The sequence below is a fragment of the Branchiostoma lanceolatum genome, chromosome 1 (assembly GCF_035083965.1).
Source record: "Branchiostoma lanceolatum isolate klBraLanc5 chromosome 1, klBraLanc5.hap2, whole genome shotgun sequence".
Classification (NCBI taxonomy): domain Eukaryota; kingdom Metazoa; phylum Chordata; class Leptocardii; order Amphioxiformes; family Branchiostomatidae; genus Branchiostoma; species Branchiostoma lanceolatum.
The window spans coordinates 32,697,427-32,720,568 of NC_089722.1; the positions used below are offsets into that span (position 1 = coordinate 32,697,427).

The following is a 23,142-nucleotide window of genomic DNA, read 5'->3' on the forward strand; positions in this document are numbered from 1 at the left end:
GGAAGTGCACAAAAGCGATGTACATATTGGTATGTAGAAGTGAATTGTTAGTTGTACCACATCAAGGCCTTTTCCACTTTATTGTTTACACAACTTTAATGTTTCATCGGTGTGTATGGAACTGTATAGATCTTGATATGTGAAAGCAGGCAAGGAAAAACTGACAGCGCTCCCTGTGCAAATAAACAGTAATTGTAACAACTACTTTGTAAAAATGCGATGACAAGATTGTTAAAGCAATAATAACATTTTTTTTTCATTTTCTTTTCTTGCTTGCTCATTGAAATGAAGAGCACACTGTCATTCTAATAGTAAGGGTATATATATGCATGTAAGACTTTTTTCAGCTTTGGGCCACTCAAACCAAGACTATGTTCCACTTCCTGTATTGTTCAGCAAAGTGCAAAATTAATGTGAATATTCAAACTTTGGTCATGTTTTAACTGGCTTAAGTATCTGTTATGTACAACACATGTACTATGTACATGTTGCCTTGAATATGTAAATAATAAAATTAATATGTTGCACCTATGTTGAGTTTCTTTTCTCATAAGTTTCCAGATAGCTTTATATCAGGAAAAACACATTTCATGTGATACAAGATACATGTACATGTAGCACTGATTTCAAAGTTAGCACAGGGCTTGAATTGATGATTTCAAAATGTTTCTGTTCTGTAGACTTATATTTCCCCCAATGAACATGGTAACCAAGCAACATATACAACTATTAGTAAGCAGCACCCATTGAAACATGGGATTACTATAGCATTATGAGGCTGCATTTGTTCATGGCTTTGATAGTGCCACAGAAGGCATCGGGGACAAATGGGGGTTACCTAATTTTGAATACCAGGAGGTTACAAGGAGCCAAAAGCATACATTTTGCTACTGAAAAGTGTCAAAATCATCCTTTAAAAGTTCAATTAAAAGGCAAGCAGTCTTCAATTGAAGTTATGGTATGAATACCATACTCAGTCTCAAATCATAGCCCTATACCCTTTGACATAAAACTACTAACAGCGCCATCTGGCGGTGTAAAGAAGCAGTGCAAAGATGTAAATTGTCAGTTTGTGTGTCTTAATATGACGGAGGGGATCATCACGAGGAGCTAGGCGGAGAGACGAGGACTGGTACCAGCACGATCGATGCGCCCGACGACGAGCGTCCGACAGCAAAGGTATGTGGACCCGTTGTGGGTGAAGAGGGAGTAGAGACACTTGCATATGCCGCCGTTAGCTTGACCGCCGTTGGACAAGTTTAGATGTCCGTTACTGTGTTGATGTATAGTTTGACGCGGAAAGTTGTTGTTAGTGTTGATGTGTAAGTTCGACGCGGAAAGTTGTTGTTAGTTGAGCCGGGGTTGTTGTATTGCAAGTAACGCGGAAAGTTGAGTGCTATTAGGAAGGTCAGAGTGATCGACTGAAGGTTAGGTGAAGAAGAATGTCAGACTCAGAAGAAGAGGGCGCACAGGCCGCTCAGGCTAGCGTAGTATATGTTCCGTTCGAACGAAAATGGCCCAAGTTCTCGGGGGTGTCGTCCGGGCAGGCTGTGGAGGAGTGGGTGGAAGAGATGGAGAGCGCATTCACCCTCTACAGCACGCCCGACACCCAGAAGGCCGGGATGTTTTACGGAAACTTGGAGGGTCAGGCGAAACGGGTAGTGGCCGTGATGACGGGGACGACAGGAAAAATGTAGCTAAGGTGAAGGCAGCTCTGCAGTCAGCGTTTGGGGACACTGCTCCCGTGTCCGTCATAATGAGCAGATTCTACGCTAGGGGCCAGGGCAGGGATGAGTCCATCAGCATGTACGCCCTGAGCCTTCAGGAGATTATGAAACGGGCGGAGAGAAGAAGGGGCTCAGTGCTAGAAGAGGGAGACGCCCTGCTGAGGGATAGGTTCTTAGATGGACTGCGGGACAGGGACCTGGAGCGGCAGCTCCGCCAGTATCTGAGGGCCGCAGTCCCGGCCGATTCCCGCACGTTCCAGGACATAAGGCCCTCCACTTAAGTGGGGAGTGGAACCCTCAGGGGGCGGGGGCACGGCAGAATCTAGTGCTCCAAGAGCAGTCGGCAATCGCCTCAGAGATCGGCAAATTAAGGGATGAAACTAGTAGGACTTTCGAAGCCCTACGCAGGGAGCTGCAAAGCATGCAGTTAGGGGGGAATTACGCGTCAATCCCAGGCGGTAATGTTCGTGGTGACACCGCGGACGAACACCCCGCCGACCCCAGACAGGCAGTTACCAGCGGGACGATCAGGGCCGTCCCATTTGCCACTACTGTAAGGAGGCTGGACACATCCAGAGGGAGTGCCCCAATCTAATATGCTTTGGATGTAGGAAACCCGGTCACTTTCAGAGGGACTGTCCCTCCAACGCCCCTCCACCTAACCCTAACTTCCAGACACAGAACCCCCAGACCCCAAACTAGTTAGGCCCGCAGCCGTGGGACCGGGCTGGCGGGAAGGATCGTGTGAGTCCCAGGAAACAAGTAGAGGTAGTACTAGTAGTCAGAGTGGTAGCGTAGAGTTAGATTCGGTGTTGGCTAGAACAATTGGCAGGTGTAACATAGTCGAGGTAGACTTTGAGGGGGTGCCTGTGCCCTGTCTATTAGACACGGGGTCACAAGTTACGACACTTATACACGAGCATTTTTCGAAGCCCACTTCGGAGGCGGGGGTGAGCGGCTTAAGGACGCCTCTAGTTGGCTTAAACTTACCGGAGCTAACGGCTTACCAATTAAATTTGTAGGGTATTTCGAATTAGATGTAGTGTTCCGGGGTAAGACGCTGCCTAAACGGGGAGTTATCATTGTAGAAGACGAGTGTCGTGGGTCTGCCCCGGGAATATTAGGTATGAATGTGATAGGGGAATACACACTTGGGGATACTGTCGGACAGAGAGCCAGTACCCAATCTAACCACAGTGACAGTAACAAAGTTTGGCAGAAGGCCGTAAAATCCGCCCACAGACAGGCTAATTTCGCTCGAGCAGACGGGAGGGTAGGGTACGCCAGAGCGTCAGGTCGTCGGCTGATTACTGTCCCGGCGGGCCACGAGATGATCATCTATGGTAGGGCCCGGCCAGCTCCGGACAATCGGCCCTATCAAGTTCTCGTGGAACCGCCGGACGCAGGTTGTCTGCCGGCGACGGTGTTAGTCGCTCGATGTTACGCGGAAGTACGGGGAGGGCGAGTTCCGATCCGGGTCGCTAACGTTGGCAAGCATGTTTCTATACTAGCTTGCAGAAATAGTGATCACTTGTGATATACTCTGTACATTTTGTTCCAGTCCTGTAAGCCCTGTAGCCCAGGCCCTGGGCATGTTGTGTCACGGCCTGTCCAGCTCTGGACACGTGCAGGCTACTGATCTGTCCAACCAGCTGCATGGCACCTGGACTGGCATCCTCAGGGCAAAGGTCAGATGTTCTTTAAAAAATGCAGGGTGACAAAATATGCTTAGTCTAGTGAATGCTGGGTAGTTTTCTAACATGTATTTCAAACAATGATTTGGACTATAAACACCAGTAATTATTGTCAATCTTCTGTTTTTCTTGCCTGTTTGATATTTCTTCCATCAGTCAGCTTTGGCATGCAGTCTTGTCTTTTGGTTGAGTACATGTATGCAGTCAAACCTGCCCAAGGCGACCACCCGGGGGACCGAGCAAAAACGGTCGCGATGGACAGGTGGTCGCCATGAAGAGGATTCCACTCACAACATGTTTCCAGGTCGAGGTGTTCAAAAACAGAGTACTACGTAGATGGATGGAAAATTATGTGATTTTAGACAGTATGACCCCCACCAGGTTCAATTCTCATTGACAGAAAGATCCTACAGAAATTACATTTTCTGTTGTAATATTTGTATACCGTTACATCGTGAACAAATGTTCGTCATAATTTTGACTTAAAACAAAGTCATTTGCGCCCTCCCGCACTCACACGTTGCGTTAAAGTAAGAGTACACACACACATGTCTAGGTTTTAAGGCCTAAGGCAAATCCCTTAGAAAACAACTGCTGACCCCACCCTTCTTTTGGGCGCCGACCGCTGGATAAAAGCGGCAAAAAGTTTTCGATCTGACAATGAAGGATGAAAATGGAAAGTTGTGATACCGCCGCCGAACACGCGACCGCATCAAAAGGTAACAGTGGAGCAGAACGCACAGCGTTGGCGATTACCAGTAAGCAGCGCCCAATAAAAGTTTGAGGGTCATGGAAATAAAAAAAATATAAGAATATTAATTTTCATCAATAATCCGAGTATTCTAAATAGTCATAGTTTCATACACAGAAGCGTCGTGTTTTAGAAAAGTCAGCGTTATGCCGCGCTTAAACAATGATGGCGTCGCGGACCAAGGAACAAAATGTCTCGGCCAACCTTTTGGCCTCCACCGCGGAGTCATTTTCCGGCGGAATTTAGTTAGACAGAGACACATTTTTGTTGAAAATACAAGAAATGGATAGTAATTTCTGTGAAATCTGACTTTTTGACGCCATGCACTACGTGATCGTTGTGAAAATTGAGTTCAAACCGAACTGAGCTTGCGATGGGCACAACAACATCAATAATAAGTATTCACAATCCTTGTATTTACTCTTACAATGTTTATAGTGGGAACGTTTTATTAAAACACTTCATGGAGGAATCAATGCTATTGATATATTTTTGTCCGTCAAGGTCTTAAAAACATTTCCGCGAAATCCGACAGCAAAATTCGATGTCACCACACGCTGGAAAAACGTGGTCGCCATGGCCAGAAATTGTGCTCTGAGCGGTCCCAATTCGTGGCGGTCGCGGTCGTGTTGGACGGGTGGTCGCCTTGGGCAGGCAGCTTAATGCTTGTGCCTATGGGGAAAATTTTCGGGACCGAGAAAAAGCGGTCGCCATGGCCAGGTGGTCGCGTTGAAAAGGTGGTCGCCTAGGCAGGTTTGACTATATATCCATTTTGAAAAGTAAAAAATGGAAATATGTGTCACCTTCATCCAAGTCAGACAGATAGGTGAGAAAGCCTACTTGATTCAAGTAAGCATGAACATCGGTTGAATGCTGTGTTTGACAAATGGTTTGTAATTCTCTGATTTATGATCTTCTCCTTCAGAGTTCTCCAACACTGCTGCAGTTAGCCTCCCTAACAGGACTGGTGTCACTCACAGGGACAGAAGCAGCTCTCATTCAGGTGAAACTTTTTTGTGTGGTTTTTCTTTCCTTTCTACTCTGTTTTAATATTCTCCTTCTAGAAATGGTTGTGTACTTTCAATTGTCAAATGATGAAATAGTAATAATTGTACCATGTAAGCGCTTTGGATAATTAGACTGTACTGTAAATTACAGTTCTATCTTTCCTTTTTCCTTCAGTTGTGTAGCCTGAGCTAGCTCTACCTGTTTTTAGTTTGTCTGCTCATATGATCAGCAACCACTGGGTAGCAGTCAAGCTGATAATGATGGATCTCAGGCAAAAGATGGGGGACACATGTAGCACCAATACTATAGTCAATAGTCAAGTTATTTAATAGATTAGGTTATTATTAAGACTTACTTTTTGGACAGTCCTGTTCTAGCTGTCCTTTTTCTATGAGTTGCGTAGCCTAAGCTCTTATGAGACCTGTGTTTAGCTTGAAAGACAAACTAAACATGGGTGGATCTCAGGCAGTGAATGGTGGAACACATGTAGTATACTAGTATCTAAGTCCCTTTCAAGCTAGAGCCTGTCGATTACTTAAAGATTTACACTTATTTTTGATGACCGTGTGAACAGATGACAGAAGAAGTGGTAGAATCCTCAGAAGTCCAGCTGCAGCTGAACGACACAGTGAAGCTGTTGAACCAGCTGGTCCAGCACTGCCCCAACGTCGGGGTACAGAGCAACACTGCCTGGATGTTAGGGTACCTGTACATGGCAGCCACCTCCATGGCTCACAGCAGGTCAAGTGGTGAGTTGGGGATACACTATTATATCTGTATAGCCACCCTTTGTCATACATGTAACTGGCACCAGCCCAACTTTGCAGGAATGCGCTGCAGCAGCAGCTGGTTATATTACACTGTCACACCTAGCCTTTACACATCTAGCTGCAAGTATTGTTTAAAGCTATCTAGTGAAGATGCCACCACTGAACTTGATGTCAGCAAGGAGAATCTCCTTGATGTCAGTGAGTTCCACTGTACAATTATAAGTTATAGGAACTTAAAACACTCTCCAGTTTAATTCCGGACTTCCATTTTAATTCCGGACTGACCTCCCATATCTCAGCAACCTTACATCTACTTGGGCTAACGGGGGGCGCCCGTACATCGCACGCGCCCTAACATCGCACGGATTTTTTACTGATCTTATTTTGCATAAGTACGCGGTGTTTGTGTCCAATGACTAAGCTGATAAGGAAGGTAAATAACCCAAGTTCATGCACATAATTGCCATTTACATTCAAAACATATGTGTACATATTCATTTCTTGTTTTGTCGAAAAGTAGTATTTTGACAATAATGATGGTAGCGCTATGTAGAGGGTCACTGCGTAGCTAGACGGCCCGGCACCTAAATATACGACCTGTGCCAAGCAGATACATGAGTCACACAGCTATCATATACATAAGAAAAATAACTTCATAAAACACTAAAAATTTGGGTCTTTAAGTGTTTGTTGAGAAGAAAACCGACCAAAGAAAAACAACGTAAACATTGCTGTCGTCTGACGACGTTGTTTTCCCGCCATTTTTGGGGGCCGCGATAGTGGCGGGACGATTCAACGCACAGTTTTGTTACGCTCTAACATGTGATTGGTACCGTCTATGAAAAGGAAACTGAATACAGAGATGGCGAATATATTTCCCAATAAGTAGACGAAGTATTGTTGATGTAAGCGGTGTCGTTTTTTCGTAATGATTTCGTAAGTCGGGCCGCATTCAATATGTACGTCGGGCCGCGTAGTAGCCTATTTCCCGTGGAAACATGAGCTTTGATGCGCTAGATATAGCCCTTCTCACATGACGTGAGAAGTGCACACAGTCAAAATTTTCCGGTCAAAAGAAAGCTAGAATATAGCAGACTTCAAGCCTTATTTACATTTCCCAAACTTCATCACCAACTTCCGAAGAGAGCAAAATTACCAAAGCGTAGTAAGTTAGGCACACTATCTCAGCAGTACACTAAATCAGAAGGTACATTCGTGAAAACGTCTCACAGCGTCTTCCGCATGTAACGCGGAGCATAAAGGGCCCATGAACAGCATAAATACATTTCTTGTCCAAGTATGGTCTTCAGATGAATGTGTTCAAAATTCATTCATTAAAACATGACCATTCTCTGGCAACCAGCAATGGAGCGCCGTGAGTTCCAGCGCGTAAAAAAACGTCCGATGGTTGGGCACCCCCCGTTAATATTGGTAACTATACGTAAAAATGATGTAAGAAATACGTAGCAGCCATCGATGACCCCCTGCGGATTAGCCAAAATCTGCAGAATTCTGCAGAAATCTGCAGATTTCTGTGACCTTGAGCCAGAAATCTGCAGAAATCTGGGACTTGAGCCAGAAATCTGCAGAAATCTGGCTCAAGTCTCAGATTTCTGGCTCAAGTCCCGGATTTCTGCAGATTTGGGTTAATCCGCAGGGGGTCATCGATGGCTGCTACGTATTTCTTACATCATTTTTACGTATAGTCAACAATATTAGCCCAAGTAGATGTAAGGTTGCTGAGATATGGGAGGTCAGTCCGGAATTAAAATGGAAGTCCGGAATTAAACTGGAGAGTGTTTTAAATACAAATTTTTGAAGACTTCAATCCGAGGCTGTACATGTACACTTATTTTTTATTATACTTCACAGATATATATATGCAATGTTTTGTTTTTCAGTGCAGCTGTAGACACATGTAGGATTCAATAGACATTGAGAGATACTTTTCCTTTCACTGTCAACCTCCTTTGTTTGTCGCAAATGAAGGGACTGACTATGTGTGCACTTAACTGTATACTGTTACATTTGCTGCCTGTCAGTTTTTCAGAGCATTTCTGGTAGCAGGCTATCACAGAGCATATTTAGACTTGGACTTTGAAGATTGTTTCTTCTCTTTTGCACCTTTCCAGTCCCATCCAACTATGGCTACCTACCGGAGACCAGTGTCCTGGGGCCTACGGTAGACTTCATTATTGAAGCAGGAAGAAGAGGTATTTGTTTATTACATAAAAAGGAGAAAACATGTACTTGCTAATTATTTGATGATTGGAGGCAGTGTAGAAAATTTCAACATAAATCAAACAATATTCAACAGTCGGTGTTCACTCATTTTCCTTTGGTTAGGGTAGACAGAAATGTAATTAAGTTATGTTGGGTATGTATGGAGTAGACTTAGAATGGGCAGTAACAATTTGTGTCTTGACACATACACCCACCATATGCATTGTTACATCAATAGAGGTTAGACATCCAGGTAATGAGATACTCGACAAGCAACTGGATAGATTTTGTAACTGGTGAAACATTTAGATAGCATCCACTATCTTTTGTAAGTGACTGAAATAGCAGAAGATCCACTATCTTTCATCAGTGACTGAAAAAGCATATTAGGATCCACTATCTTTCATCCATAACTGAACTATGCATTGATGTTACACTGTACTCTCACATCTCCCCAGGCCCAGAAGCTATCCCCCCTCCTTATGTGAAGGCGTCTCTCAAGGCCCTGCTGTCAGCTGCTGGTGCGACCTTCCCACCTGTCAACTGGGCAGCCATCCTGGCACCCCTCATGAGGCTGTCTTTTGGTATGTCCCACTTCAACATCGTTTGGTTTGTTCATCATTATGTAAATGCATCTAAGTTTGCGTGGTTTTTATTTCGGACTAAGGGGAAAATGGAGTGTTTGCGGTGGTTTTTAGTCCGCGGCAGTGCTATAGACACATACTGCTACAATATTGGACAAAAATATTTGCGGTGGTTTTATGTTCGCTGTGAAACAGTCGCCGCGAAAACCGCGAACATAAAACCACCGCGAATATTTTTGCATTTACAGTACTTAGTCTAGCAGTATCTAATATCCAGTATTTGATAATACTGCTGAGAGGTTTCCCTGACACAGGGGCGGGGCTGCAGTCGGCTTGTCTTCACACCACGCTTTCAAGCAGTTCTGTCCCGTGTGGCCATACTGGTAAAGCCGCACACCTCAATGTCCTTCCTGACACACTCCAACCAAGATTTCTTTGGTCTACCATGAACTCTGTCATAGGGTCATTGATATCCCCAAAAGAAGGATATCACAAAGAAAACATATAGGTTTACCCATTATTATTCTCTAAGAAAGATTATTTAATTAGCCTTTTAAAAAAGGGGGATACTGGCTTCTATTTGATATGATGATTAGATATTTGGATGTTGGACATCTTATTTCTTGACAGTGTTTGTATGTAACATATGCAACAGTCCTGAGCTACAGGCTATAAAAGAATCGTCTTTAACATGTTTTCTCTCAGGCCCCATTTACACTAGACAGCGATCACTGAACGACGGTACAGCAACTGTTGTAAAAATATCATTAAATTCAATGAAAACAAAAAATACAATATGTAGAATAAAATTGTTGAGCGATATGTCAGATCTAGGGTCACTCAGCAGGCGCAGCACGGTCGCCGTCCTAGTGGAAAGGGGGTGTTATAAATAGTGCTGCGTACCTGAATGAATGAATGAATTAATGAATGAATGAATGAATGAATGGTTTATTCATGTAAAACTTTGCAGCCCTTGGCTGAAGTACGTTTTACTCACATCAGTTTAAAAACAACGCAACTGTAACAATACAGATAAAATTTCACACGAAACGGCACATATTCGGTAGAATTAAAACAACAGAACAACTATTACAGACGTCACACTGTGTATGGTTGATTTGAACAGTCTGGTTCGTGTTACAGTCGCAAGTTTGGTTTGCGTTACAGATGCAATGTCATTTCTTATTTAACAGTCTCAAGAGTGATGGCACAGGGCTATTTTGATAGCGAGTGGTACGACAGGGCACTATAAGTTTCTTAGGTTCCGGCCATGTTCCTGTCGTCGTGTGCTAGGCAGGAGATATGCTGTGCGTTCCGATGCGGTCATGCCGTGGGCAAACTTGGTGCAGAGGGTCTCTCGTCTCGCTTCAAGTGTTTCTAGGTTGCACACCAGCAGCGCTGATTTGTAGTCAGTGTATGTATGTCCCAGGATGATTCAACACGCACGTTTCTGTACTCCTTCAATAGTTGCAGCTTGTTTACGTGTGAGTCCATGGTGCCATACAGGTGCACAGTACTCGAGGATCGCCCTTATGAAGCCACAGTACACAGTCACAAGGTCCTTTACTGGTACTCCAAATGTCTTGAGCCGGCGTAGCATGAATAGCCGTTTGTTGCCCTTTTTTGTTGTTTCATTAACATGCTTATCCCATTTTAGGTTGGACTGGAGCCATACACCCAACACCTTGGCGATTTCTACCGTTGTGAGAAGGTTGCCGCATAGGCTGATGGGTACAGGTGGACTCGGATTCCTCCTGAAGCACAATGAGAAAACAAAGCACTTCCCGGGGTTGAGTTTCAGTTGTGCGCTGTCAGTCCATTTCTCCAAGGAGTTGGCTTGATCTTGTAGGTGGGATTCTTCGGAGTTGTGTCTATTTTCTCCGAGCGACAGATCATCTACGTATTTCCAACGATCACTGAATGATTGGCAGGCATCGTTTATCATGCAGAGGAAAATGATGGGCCCTAACTTTGTTCCTTGAGGAACTCCAGCGGTGAGGGTTTCACACTCTGAGAGTGTGAGACCATACCGGACCCTTTGTTGTCTTTCTGTAAGAAAGTTCATTATCCAAGGCACGATGGAAGGTCTTGTCCCCATGTTAAGTAGTTTCAAGATCGCTTGACGGTGGTTAATAGCATCAAATGCCTTAGTAAAGTCGGTTAGGATGATTGTGCCCACGTTTTTGCTTCTTTCGGCTCCTTGGTACAGGAAGTCAGTAAGGCTAACCAGGTACCTAAACGCAACATCAGGTACAGGTACCGGTACAGAGGTTTAGGTACAGGTCCGGACCTGTACCTATGCCCGAATAATTTGAAAAATGAACATGTGTTTTTCTAAACTTCTTCAATGACAAAAACATATTAAACTGTTTTCAACTTGTCAGTATCTTTATTCAAAAAACATAACTAGGTTTCCAACCACCAAACTCCCTTGGCCGAAAATGCCAAACGGCTATCAAAACTCCCGGCCTGCCTGAATGACCTGTTGCATATTAGTTACTCTGTTCCAAGATATCACTTTGGTGTTGCATGAAGTCAGGAGATCAGTCTCAAAATAAGCAAGTACATGGTATAAATTCATATCGGTACAGTACCGGTACTAATCATCATCCGGTATTTTGGACCTGTACCAAATAAATTTTACGGTACAGTACCAGTACATAGAACCGGTACGCAGCACTAGTTATAATGGACATGCAGGTGAATAATTAAGGGTTAATGACCCGCCCCGAGGTTTATATGGTGTCATAACGCCTGGTCAGGTGCTATAACCATCGAATAAAACCACCGAGTGAGCGAAGCGAACGAGGTGGTTTTATGAGGTGGTTATAGCACCTGACCAGGCGTTATGACACCATATAAACCGAGGAACAGGCGGGTCATTAACGTTATTATCACATAGCCTATCCAAACTGACCCATATATTTTTAATTTTCGCCGGGTAAAACCCCTCACATAGCCTATCCAAACTGACCCATATATTTTTAATTTTCGCCGGGTAAAACCCCTCACATAGCCTATCCAAACTAACCCATATATTCTTAATTTTCGCCGGGTAAAACCCCTCACATAGCCTATCCAAACTGACCCATATAATTAAGAGAGACAAATCCCTGTATAATACATAGATTCTTTATTTAGTACTATACATGTAAAATCAATCCAATGTACATACGATCTTTATATAATCCAATGTAAACAAGCAGTAACTTGTCTTATTGTTCTGGACACGTAGACTTTATATCGGGCGGTATAATTGTAAATTTCTGTTCAATTTTCACAATTCCTGACGCCCGATTGTTAAACGCTTAGTTGGCTGTGGTAAGAACAATCAAGCATGTTTACATCCCCTTTCATGATTTGCTTGTAGTTTCCCGGGATAATTTTTGCTCAAGCCGGAAAATAATCCCACAGAAGCGTACACGTATCTTGCTGAGATCCTTGTAGGTAGAAACTTGTAAGAATTTTGGCGATTTTGACCGTAATTTTTTCGATGCCAACACATCGGTTTACGTGACATGGGTCATGGGGAGGGGGGCGTGTTTAGTGCGTGTCACGTTTGTTTTGAACACGGCGACATCAATTTGCCGGCAATATTTTTAATTTTCGCCGGGTAAAACCCCTCAGAAACGTGAACATATCTTCCTGGGGTCCCCCTGGGTAGAAACTGAGGAGGAGTTCGGCGGCTTCATGGGCATTTTTTCACTGCCAAGATTAGCTTGGGGAAATACGTTAGCCTGGAATCCAAACCTATTTTCGCTCCCGAGTCTCCTCTCCGCAAATTTGCGCCAGTTTCTCGCCCCTAAACTCCTTCCGCATGTTCCTGGGCGTCTTCCTCAGCTTCCCATGACCCGAAAACTGACTATAAGTCGGCGTCTGACAGTTCTTTGACGAAAAACTGTGGTACTCAGCTCCGTCGAATTCGAGCGGGTTCCAATGTCGTCTGACCTGGGCCGGTTCCACTTTGACGGTGGGGGTGTGATAAATATTGTTTGTAGTCCTACCGTCTGAATTTTACTTGAATTGAAATTGTTTTCCTTTTTTCATGTATTGTCTATGTATGCTAAGGAAATGTTTGGGAATTTTAAGACATTAAAGATATTCTTAACAAGGTTAAGAAAAAGATTCATCAAAAAGATACCCCCTCTACAAAATGCAACGGTTGTGTTCTGACATGACGTCAATAAGTGGTGTGTTATGGCGTGATAACAGACCACTTATTGTGGGCAATGGAGGCTTCTGATTGGTCGACGCCATCTACCTATGTGATAATGTTTAATATTGTGGATGTTGACTACAGGGACAGACATCCAGATCCTGTGCCTGAAGCTGGTGGTGTCCCAGGCCTCAGCTAATATGTTTAATGTTGTGGATGTTGACTACAGGGACAGACATCCAGATCCTGTGCCTGAAGCTGGTGGTGTCCCAGGCCTTGAGCTAATATGTTTAATGTTGTGGATGTTGACTACAGGGACAGACATCCAGATCCTGTGCCTGAAGCTGGTGGTGTCCCAGGCCTTGAGCTAATATGTTTAATGTTGTGGATGTTGACTACAGGGACAGACATCCAGATCCTGTGCCTGAAGCTGGTGGTGTCCCAGGCCTCAGCTAATATGTTTAATGTTGTGGATGTTGACTACAGGGACAGACATCCAGATCCTGTGCCTGAAGCTGGTGGTGTCCCAGGCCTTGAGCTAACATGTTTAATGTTGTGGATGTTGACTACAGGGACAGACATCCAGATCCTGTGCCTGAAGCTGGTGGTGTCCCAGGCCTCAGCTAATATGTTTAATGTTGTGGATGTTGACTACAGGGACAGACATCCAGATCCTGTGCCTGAAGCTGGTGGTGTCCCAGGCCTCAGCTAATATTTTTTAATGTTGTGGATGATGACTACAGGGACAGACATCCAGATCCTGTGCCTGAAGCTTTTGGTGTCCCAGGCCTCAGCTAACATGTTTAATGTTGTGAATGTTGACTACAGGGACAGATATCCAGATCCTGTGCCTGAAGCTGGTGGTGTCCCAGGCCTCTGAGCTAATATGTTTAATGTTGTGGATGTTGACTACAGGGACAGACATCCAGATCCTGTGTCTGAAGCTGGTGGTGTCCCAGGCCTCAGCTACACCCAGTGCAGCGCTACTCCTGGCCTCGTGGGTCTCACAACCTTTGTTTGGGAGCCTGGAGGTTAGTCTGCATGTTGTCTTAAAGGCACCCAAAGCATTTTATGAGTCCTAAAACTGGAAATATTCTAGTTGTTGCAATTTTTATAAAATTGACAATTAATGTCACTGTTTACCACATTTGCGTTCGGATTTCTTATCAAAAGTGCGCAAAAACGGCACAAAAGTAATCTACATGCGATTGGTGATCTTTTACTTTTACGCGCCTACTGTACATACTGTAGATACCATAGCCCTGCCCACCTCCGTCAAAACATGGAAATGCAAAATTAAAACATAAAAAGGAAGAAAGGGGAAAAAAATACACACCAAATAATAAAAAATCCTAAGAAGGTTGATGGAAAAGCACATGAAGAAATCAGCATATAACGTTATCGTACCTACAGAATAAAATTCTTCCAAATTTTGTACAAACTTTTGTCCATGAGCTATTCTTGTCTTTTTGAGCAAAACTAAAGTTTTTAAAATTGGATAGCCTCAAATATTTCTCAGCACACAGCAACGTTATACAGAGGTGCTGATTTGTTTGTAGGAAACCAACCAAGTTATGTTAAGACAACTCCATCTCTACAACTGGATAAGATACGGAGATTACTTCCAGATGTCTTGAGTTATGTTTATCACTTTTCTTCAGTATCACTAGATTGATTCTATTTTGTTTGCCATAACAGGTGCAATGCCAGTCCACCCTCTATTCTTCACTCCCTACCATCATGAAAAGTGTGACTGCTGCCAAATTCAAGGCCTTCTTGGAAGATTGTGCCTTACAGACATTTGTAGAGGAGGAACCAGACCCAAAACTGTGCCAATCAGTGACCAATTGCCTTCTGGCTGCATTAAAAGTGCCAGACCCACCACAAATGGCAACCCAGCTCCTCTACCACACAGTAGAGAAGGTGTGCAAAGAGATACGTCTCAGTAGTGAGACCCATGAAGTGCTGTCCACCATTAGTGAGTGCCTTGCTAACTGCCAGATGATCTGGCAGACAAGATCACTCAAGCACATGGTCAGGTACGTTCCACGGGAAAATCCTTATAGCTTGCAGATCTAGAGATGTACTGTGCCTTGCCAGGATACTGCAATCATAGGAATCTAGTATCACATGTGGTTTTAGAGCTGTAACGTTAAACACCAGTTAACATTCAACATGCTGTTAGCAGCTCAAAAGTGTTGTTGTCACTTCTGCACTTGTAGAATGGCTTCATAGTAACATACAAAGTTTCCTGCTTACAGTAACTACAGACTGTAATTCTTGACTTGTTAACGTAAGTTAATTTCAGCTACTTTAACGGTCACTAGTCAACCGCTAAGATTTCATCATCGCATTTATTTGATTAGTAACATTAGAGACAGTGATTTTTGTTCCCACTTTTAAAGTTAAATGCAGTGAACTACCATTCCCCTCAACCACTAAAATTACCAACCGCAATATTAAATGAATTTACAGTACCTGGTACTGTGGTCTTAACCACTTAGAAGTATGTATGATTAGAAAAACGTTGTTTCTTTCAGGCTGATCTTCTGAAGTCTTGCTATCTGCGAGGTCACTTGGTGTCTCATGGCCACGTGCCTATGGCATGGTACAACGCCTGCATTAATGTAGCCGTGGCGACTAACGAAGGGAGTTTTTGCTTGATATTACATATACTTTCCCTTCTTAGTCGTGGGGCAGTGCTCGATTTCACTTCTATTCGAGCGACGCCGGCCTTCAAACTTGCACGCCGGGCCCGATTCTTGTTCTCCCTGAACTCCTAACACCCTTACCTGCGACGCCGGTCACTAAAACGACGCCGGAAACCCCATGTTAATCCACAACAGGGCTTGATGCGGCAGAAGTCAATGGAAAACAACATCGGGTCCGCCATTTTTGGTCTAAATTTTGAAGGAGAGGAACGTCATCGCTACGTCGCGCTTGTACAGCCTGATTGGTGCGTTTACTCACATGACTGGGCTTGACCAATCAGGCTGTACAAGCCTCTACTTCAAAATTTAGACCAAAAATGGCGGACCCGATGTTGTTTTCCATTGACTTCTGCCGCATCAAGCCCTGTTGTGGATTAACATGGGGTTTCCGGCGTCGTTTTAGTGACCGGCGTCGCAGGTAAGGGTGTTAGGAGTTCAGGGAGAACAAGAATCGGGCCCGGCGTGCAAGTTTGAAGGCCGGCGTCGCTCGAATAGAAGTGAAATCGAGTACTGCCCCACGACTAAGAAGGGAAAGTATATGTAATATCAAGCAAAAACTCCCTTCGTTAGTCGCCACGGCTAGCATTAATGTGGCTATAGAGACTTAGAGGAGATAGAGGGAGATGAGGTGGTACAACACCTTACCAAAAGCTTCTATCAGCACCCCATCCTTGTACCATCAACGGTACAGACCGGACTGGCATAGCGGCAATCACCCAGTACATACCGATCCAGCCTATAGTCTGCGTAGGCTAGACTAGCAGACTATGGGGATCTAGCGGTTGTACCGTGCTGATGTGATGCTGCATGGCTAACCAGGAAGGAACCAGGGGTCACTGCCCTCCCTGGTCACCCGCATAGGTCAACATTCTAGGTGTCATGGCCGCTGTCCCTGAAACATTGCCGTATTCTGCCATATCTGGCCGACTTTTGGACCAGAACAAGCATCAAGAAGTGTACTGCTTCGAGATGTTTACAGTATCAACCTTTCTCAAATTTAGGTTTTGTTTCCTCCTTGGTTTCTGAGACTGAGACTGCTATTAATGTCGTTCACCAACATCGATCGTGTCGATAACACATTCAAGATTCAAACCACCAGGCCCAGTCTATAATGCATTAGGTAGGTGCATATTTACCTTCGCCAATGTTATGTTTCTGGTACTGGTAGCGTATGTGTATGTGGTATGTGTATGTGGTATGTGTATGTGGCAAAAGTATCGAGGTTATTGGACACCTAGAAGTAGAAGCAAAAAATTATGGCGTCGTGATCACTGGACATCAGCACGGAAGAAAGTTTGTAACTAGCTAGAAATCCAGGGACGAAAGGCTTCATTTCTTAGTACTGAAGCCCCCTCAATGCTGGAATTCCATACTAGTAAAATGAACTCCGTTCATCACTCGGTTGATGAATAGCATAACTTGAGAAGGCCTGGAAGGATTGTATTGATATTTGGTACAGTATGTGCGCGTGGGTGATGAGAGCTGGAAATTGTATAAGGATTGCCCACCATCCTGGATAATTCTTTCTTGAAGGACACCCTCCCGACTCCAATATCAGGTAGCTGACGTCACTTTTTCCTTATTCAGAACTTACCAACTCGAACTTACAGTCATACCATCTTGTCTTTTAACCCACCCACCCACCTACCATTTGGAGACTTCTTTTTTATTGTTCAAAAGAAACTTTGAAATGATCAATTGCCAACACCCGCGGCTTCTTGTTTTCCCTTCTTCAGCTAACACGTTATATATATATATATAGGTCTGAATTAGACAATTAATAGATTTTGGGCCCCCTAGCAGCTTGTTCGGTACTGCAGTGGAACTTTCAGGTTTTGATATTACGTGTTTGGGACTTGCTATACTCTCAATATCACCGTGCCACAAGCATGTAGTGCAACCCTGCTGCTAATGCCATCTGGATCAAACTTCGTGGATCATGGGGCCCCGGTTTGAGGGTCCACTCAAGCTCTGACATGTTGTAAGGGATTGCATTTCATTTTAGATGGTGATGTAAAGCCGGTGGCCTTGTGTATGAGGGAGCTTCAGGCATACGTGTCAAATCTCTGCACGTAAAAGAGCCCAACGCGCTTATCGAGAAGAATGGGGGTGACCCGGTATGCTTGGCCAAAAATGCGAGCCATAGCAAAGCCACATTTCATACCACTAGCTACTTGAAAAAGCATGCATTATTTATAAAATTTTATAAACACGTTGCATTCTGTTATAGGACTATTTCAAACACGTGACGGTTTTCCGGAAAAAGTGGCTACCCCGGGGCTTGGCTAGTGGGGTGGGCTTCCCTTTTCTAGGCCTCAAGGCTATGCATGGGGGTTTTAGGGTTTGGCTTCTTATTGAATTGCCCTTGAAGAGAAACCGGGTCAAGCCTTGTTAAGTTACGCTTGGGTTACTACTTAGGCTTGAGGGAAGGCAACTGCTGGGAGGGATGGAGGTACTAGTAGAGGATGGTGGTTGGTCGCAGCAATAAGAACTCCATACTAGTAGTAGAAAAGCAACCAATAACTGTATGAATAAAATTTTATGTACACAATGGAATGTAATGGGGGGGGGGTACAATGGAAACTAAAGAAAGCTGGAAGTTTGATGGGCCAGGCAATGAATGAGCCTTTGTATGACACAAATTTTAACCCTTGTCCTGCTGGAGTTCCAGAGCCAAAATATACCCCCACTGCTGAAGTGCCCAGAAAGATTTGAAAGAAAGGGCACCAGTTTGATATTGCTCAATTTTAGTTACAATGCTTAACAACAATTGCGCAGGTGCAATGTACGCATTCTAGAAATATTCTCAACCCGGCAATTATCAGTGTTAGCATACAGAACAACAATAGGCAACAAGAGAATGGTCGGGCGTAGCAGGACTAGTGTTAAACAGATGTCTCTAATCGTGTATACAGGAATACAGACCGTATTGGTGTTTGTGTGTATGTGTGATAGTCTGCATGTGTGTATTAGTATTTGGTATATAATGTGTTTTGTGTGTGTGTGTGTGTTCTTGTGCAATGTATACTTATGCTTGTGTTGTTCATTTCTTTTGTGCGGGTGCAAAACCACAGTGGCTATAGTATATGCTATCTGTAGGCCTGACTGGCTGTATACTGTGTTAGACACAGAGAAGATAGCAGTGTCGTCCATCATGTGTAAATAACGGGGGGTAATGAACTCCTATAGACCTATACTGTGTATATGCTCACCATGATGCAAAAATGATGCAAATGCAGACTTAATTTGTATGATATAGACAAAAAGTCACAGCCTGGGTGCCTTCCTATTTCTACCGGGGCTCCTACACTCGCTACCCTAATTTAGGGTGGCGAGTGTAGGAGCCCCGGTAGAAATAGGAAGGCACCCAGGCTAAAAAAACTCAAACTTTATAGGACATCTTCTGTTATTGGGGTGGAGAAGATGGTCAACTACTAGTAATTTATGAAAATGAGGGCCTGAGTCTATGAAGGACAGGGCACCCCCTCCCACCATAAGACCCTCTCTTCATACATGTACATATATCTTCTTAGAGTTAAACTCTTGGATGTTTTTTGGATAATCATTCGAACTATTACCCGCTACTAAAAAAGTCATGCCTCGTCCCAAGTCTGATTTGATGAGGTCAGCTGTTAAAACTGGTACTTATTGGATTATTCCCATCCCTACAGTTTCCTTTAAAAGTCAGTAGTATTGTCAGAAAGCTGAACATGATCCATTCCCACAAATTTCCTACACATAGTCCATGATGCAATTGGCACAAAGCACAGCACTGGTTCACCCTTGGACAAGAATCCCATCACTATCTCTATGATGAAAGATATATTCAGATTTATTCTGATCAGGGAACTTAAAGTCAGGATTATTCTGGATTTTGACCATTCTTACCAGGAATCCTGAATAGGAATCAATCTCTGTGTCTGGGTAAATATTAATTCACAAACCCTGCTATGATTATGAACAGAGTCTATAATTGTCACAAAAATGTAAGTTCAGGTGTGGTTATATTATGATGTCCCATAATTGATCTGCATTGAAAATCTTTAAAAACTTGTGTTTATTATGCTAGACCCAGCAACTCATACCGGTATCTTTTACTCATCCAGTGTATAATTGCCCTTCAAATTAACTTTACAAGCATGCAGGGGCAGCTGGTTGTGCAGTATAGATGGAATAGTTTCTCCAGTATTCCTTTATCACACATACATGATAACTCTAATATCTTCTTCCATTTTATAGTAAAAGTTGTGTGAAAGGGCGATTTTTCACATAGGAAGTAGCACATGTTCAAACATTCAAGAAAGTCCCAACATTTTTCTTTCTTAATCATTTTTTTATTTTAATCTTTAATTATTGTGTCTCTTATATGGAACAGGACCTAGCTTCATGTAAATTAACTTAGCCTGTCCTGAAATTGGCATGGTAGTACATATACCAACCCCATATATTTTGACAAGGATAAACTTTACCGGTCTACTTGCAGAAATGGATCCAAATACACTCACTCACAAGGATAAACTTTACCGGTCTACTTGCAGAAATGGGTCCAAATACACTCACTGTTCCTTCCTGAGTGAGTAAGTGAGTGTGTGTCTGTGTGGCGTGATTTTGACGAGTGAGCCGACACATGTCCTCAAAGGCTTAACTTGCCAAGACTACTGTCTGTAGTATATTACTATTAGGTCTTTATAGTTGTCATAAGACATTGTACTAATCAGATGCATTTTTGTGGCAACAATAAGCACTAGGAAAAAGGCAATTGTCTTTATTAACCCATTCTTCAACTTTTTGTTCTCATTGTTATAGGTGCTGAGGATATTCAACCCAGGCAGACCATCAATGCCCTATATGTACACATGAGATGACAGTGGGTGAGAGAGAAGCTGATAATGCAACAATGGATTACCTGCTTCTGCATGGAGGAGTTATATATATATATCAACACCAACCAAGTCCTTTTGAGTAATGCATTGAGGCTTAACCAATGCAATAAGTCTGTATAACAGCTGGTAGAAGTTTACCCTTGTAGAAATCCTAACTGCAATTTCAATTCCTAGTGCACTGAACATGTATATATAGAGAGCGCTGGGACCGAGGGTGATGCGAAATACACCGTGTTATATTTTATTTATGTCATACCCATCTGAGAAAACACACATTTCAATGCAGAATGCGCCAAAAGTTGAGGGAGTTTTGTGTGCTCCAACACAAAACTTTAACAACATTGATTCCAACTTCCGAATCCAGAATTCAAATTTTCGGCGGCGGCACAACCGGCACGCTTGAAATGCATTCTAAATATTCTATGGAAGACCGTGTGATACAATTCCCGAACCCTATGTGATACGGATAGTCATCACACGGTCCGGAACACCCTTATCAGGCCCAGGCATGATATAAATATATTCATTACAATGGAAATGACTCTGATTTAGATGCTTTGAAAATCATAGCTCTGATCTGTACTAGATTGAAAATGTAGTACAAAATTGTCATGCTGAAGCTAATACATATGGCATGTAGTATCATTAATCCTCAGTTATGGGCACCCAGTGTAATGTGTCTTATAAGTAACAATTAATATGTATTCCAGGACTACAGTAACCTGTCGGTATCATAAGTGCAATTGTACCCATGCATGTATTTCTATATGCAATAACACATGTACAGTACATTTCATTCAATTGCATTGAATTGTTGTTAAAGCTAATCCTATGGAATGTTATCATAACAGACCATGGTACTAGTATATATATGTTCAAAAGTCATGTGGCACCTCAGTCATGACTGATTCAACAAGGAAGCCAATTAGCAAACTCTCTGTTATGTACTTTAAATTCAGCTATCATCATGGTTGAGCCTATTAAGAACATCATTGGTCTGACAAAGGAGGTTAAATATAATCTCCAATCAGATCTACACGGGGCGCCGAAAACCGTATATGCTAGCCAGAGAAGCTCCAGTCAGCTAGCATATACGGTTTTCGGCGCCCCATGTAGATCTGATTGGAGATTAGTTAAATACACATGACTGAAGAGAATATATAATGGATGAAATCAACACATAGAATGGTTAGAGATGGTGAATTTTAAAGGACTGTATGTCTGTGTTGGTTTGATTTGATCCCTTTTCATGCCTAGTCCTCTGAGTGACACATGTTTAGGAATAAGTTGCTAAAACTGTATGCAGTAATTAGCATATAGTGAATGGACTCTGTATTCGGCTCTATATTGTGTATTTTGCTGGTACTAAGTGTACGTTTGCTTTTCCAATAAGAATATTCTTGTTCTTTCACTGTAACTTTATGTTCACTGTTTTCATGGTCACCTCTGTAACGTAAAAAACTGTTGTAATTATTATCATTCCTTCACACATACGTTCTGTAAATCACTTACAGCCACGGTGAAGTTAAACAAACCTCAGTGAAAATGTCCATTTTGCTTACACCGTGAAATTGTGCTACGCTGAAGATAAAGTGAATTACAGGAGTAACATTTATTTGAGTACAGCTATTAAAACTGAACTACCCCCATTCACTCTATTGTTTCCAATGTCTTTTGTGTGCATTGTACATAGGTATTTTTTTTGACAATGTTGCATAGCTTCTTGAGTTATGCTGCTAAACCACATACAAACATACGTACAAACACTAGAGAAATGGCTTCTTGGCGAAGGTGGTATATTTGGTGTTCAGAAAAGCTATCTGACACCTGTCGAGTATCATGTGATAGGCACTATTTCGAAAACACCTTCATAAAACAAGAAGGAATGGATACTGTACTTTTCGATCAAACTTTCATAAAAGTAGGTTAATATGCTGCTAACAGTTTTACCTTTCCGTTTTTCTGCTTGAAGATATAGGTCATTATTCTATCGTCAATTTGGAGCACAGTCAAAAGTGAAATAGACATGTATCTTTGTTAAGGAAATTTCAGTACAATTACCACGGCCTTTCTGAGTGTTAGCACCTGATCTTTCAGGGGAAAGCTAAACTTGTGTTTAGAAGTTGTGCCAGAACCAGTGATTTATTATTGGAAATCCAACTGCATGTTAGTAGCTCCTGAATATGTCAACTAACATTATGGCGCTAGATCCCTTGCATTCTGCGTGAGATATCGATATGAAATCCACAACGTTTTAGTCTCAGGCAAAGTGCGGCCGCTTCCCAACCGCTATCTTTCGCATAGACTTTAAGTCTAACTCACGGAATAGCGCTTTCCTTTATAAAACAAGAAGGAAGTGATATTTGTAGATGAAACTTTCAAAAAAGTAGGTTAATAAGTCTCAGGCAAAGTGCGGCCGCTTTCCAACCGCTATCTTTCGCATAGACTTTAAGTCTAACTCACGGAATAGCGTTTTCCTTTATAAAACAAGAAGGAAGTGATATTTGTAGATGAAACTGTCAAAAAAGTAGGTTAATATGCCCATCTATCTGTGCTTTTGCAGTTTTGCTATTCCACGTTTCTGCTTGAAGATATAGGTTATGGATACTATCGTTATTTTGAAGCATGGTCTAGT

At 42.9% G+C, this 23,142-nt stretch overlaps 1 protein-coding gene and 1 long non-coding RNA gene across 2 annotated transcripts; both read left to right on the plus strand.

Moving 5' to 3' along the window:
- Positions 1–1,513: 1,513 nt before the first annotated feature.
- On the plus strand, positions 1,514–15,556 carry LOC136422912 (focadhesin-like). Its single transcript, XM_066410876.1, has 9 exons — positions 1,514–1,995; positions 3,289–3,415; positions 5,098–5,175; positions 5,755–5,929; positions 8,083–8,163; positions 8,632–8,757; positions 13,829–13,944; positions 14,612–14,952; positions 15,454–15,556. Exons 1-9 carry the CDS (start codon positions 1,514–1,516, stop codon positions 15,464–15,466), a joined length of 1,539 nt encoding a protein of 512 aa, XP_066266973.1. The 3' UTR covers positions 15,467–15,556.
- A 734-nt stretch (positions 15,557–16,290) lies between these two features.
- LOC136420338 (uncharacterized) lies at positions 16,291–22,160 on the plus strand. Its single transcript, XR_010753186.1, has 2 exons — positions 16,291–16,744; positions 20,431–22,160. It is a non-coding gene; the product is annotated as an uncharacterized lncRNA (long non-coding RNA).
- Positions 22,161–23,142: the final 982 nt, after the last annotated feature.

Excerpts from the sequence above, each read along its gene's own strand:
- LOC136422912 (XM_066410876.1), top strand. The coding sequence starts at position 1,514 with ATGGCCCAAGTTCTCGGGGGTGTCGTCCGGGCAGGCTGTGGAGGAGTG. Across the intron at positions 1,996-3,288 it reads CGCACGTTCCAGGACATAAG|TCCTGTAAGCCCTGTAGCCC; the intron begins GCCCTCCACTTA and ends ATTTTGTTCCAG. Across the intron at positions 8,164-8,631 it reads TATTGAAGCAGGAAGAAGAG|GCCCAGAAGCTATCCCCCCT; the intron begins GTATTTGTTTAT and ends ACATCTCCCCAG.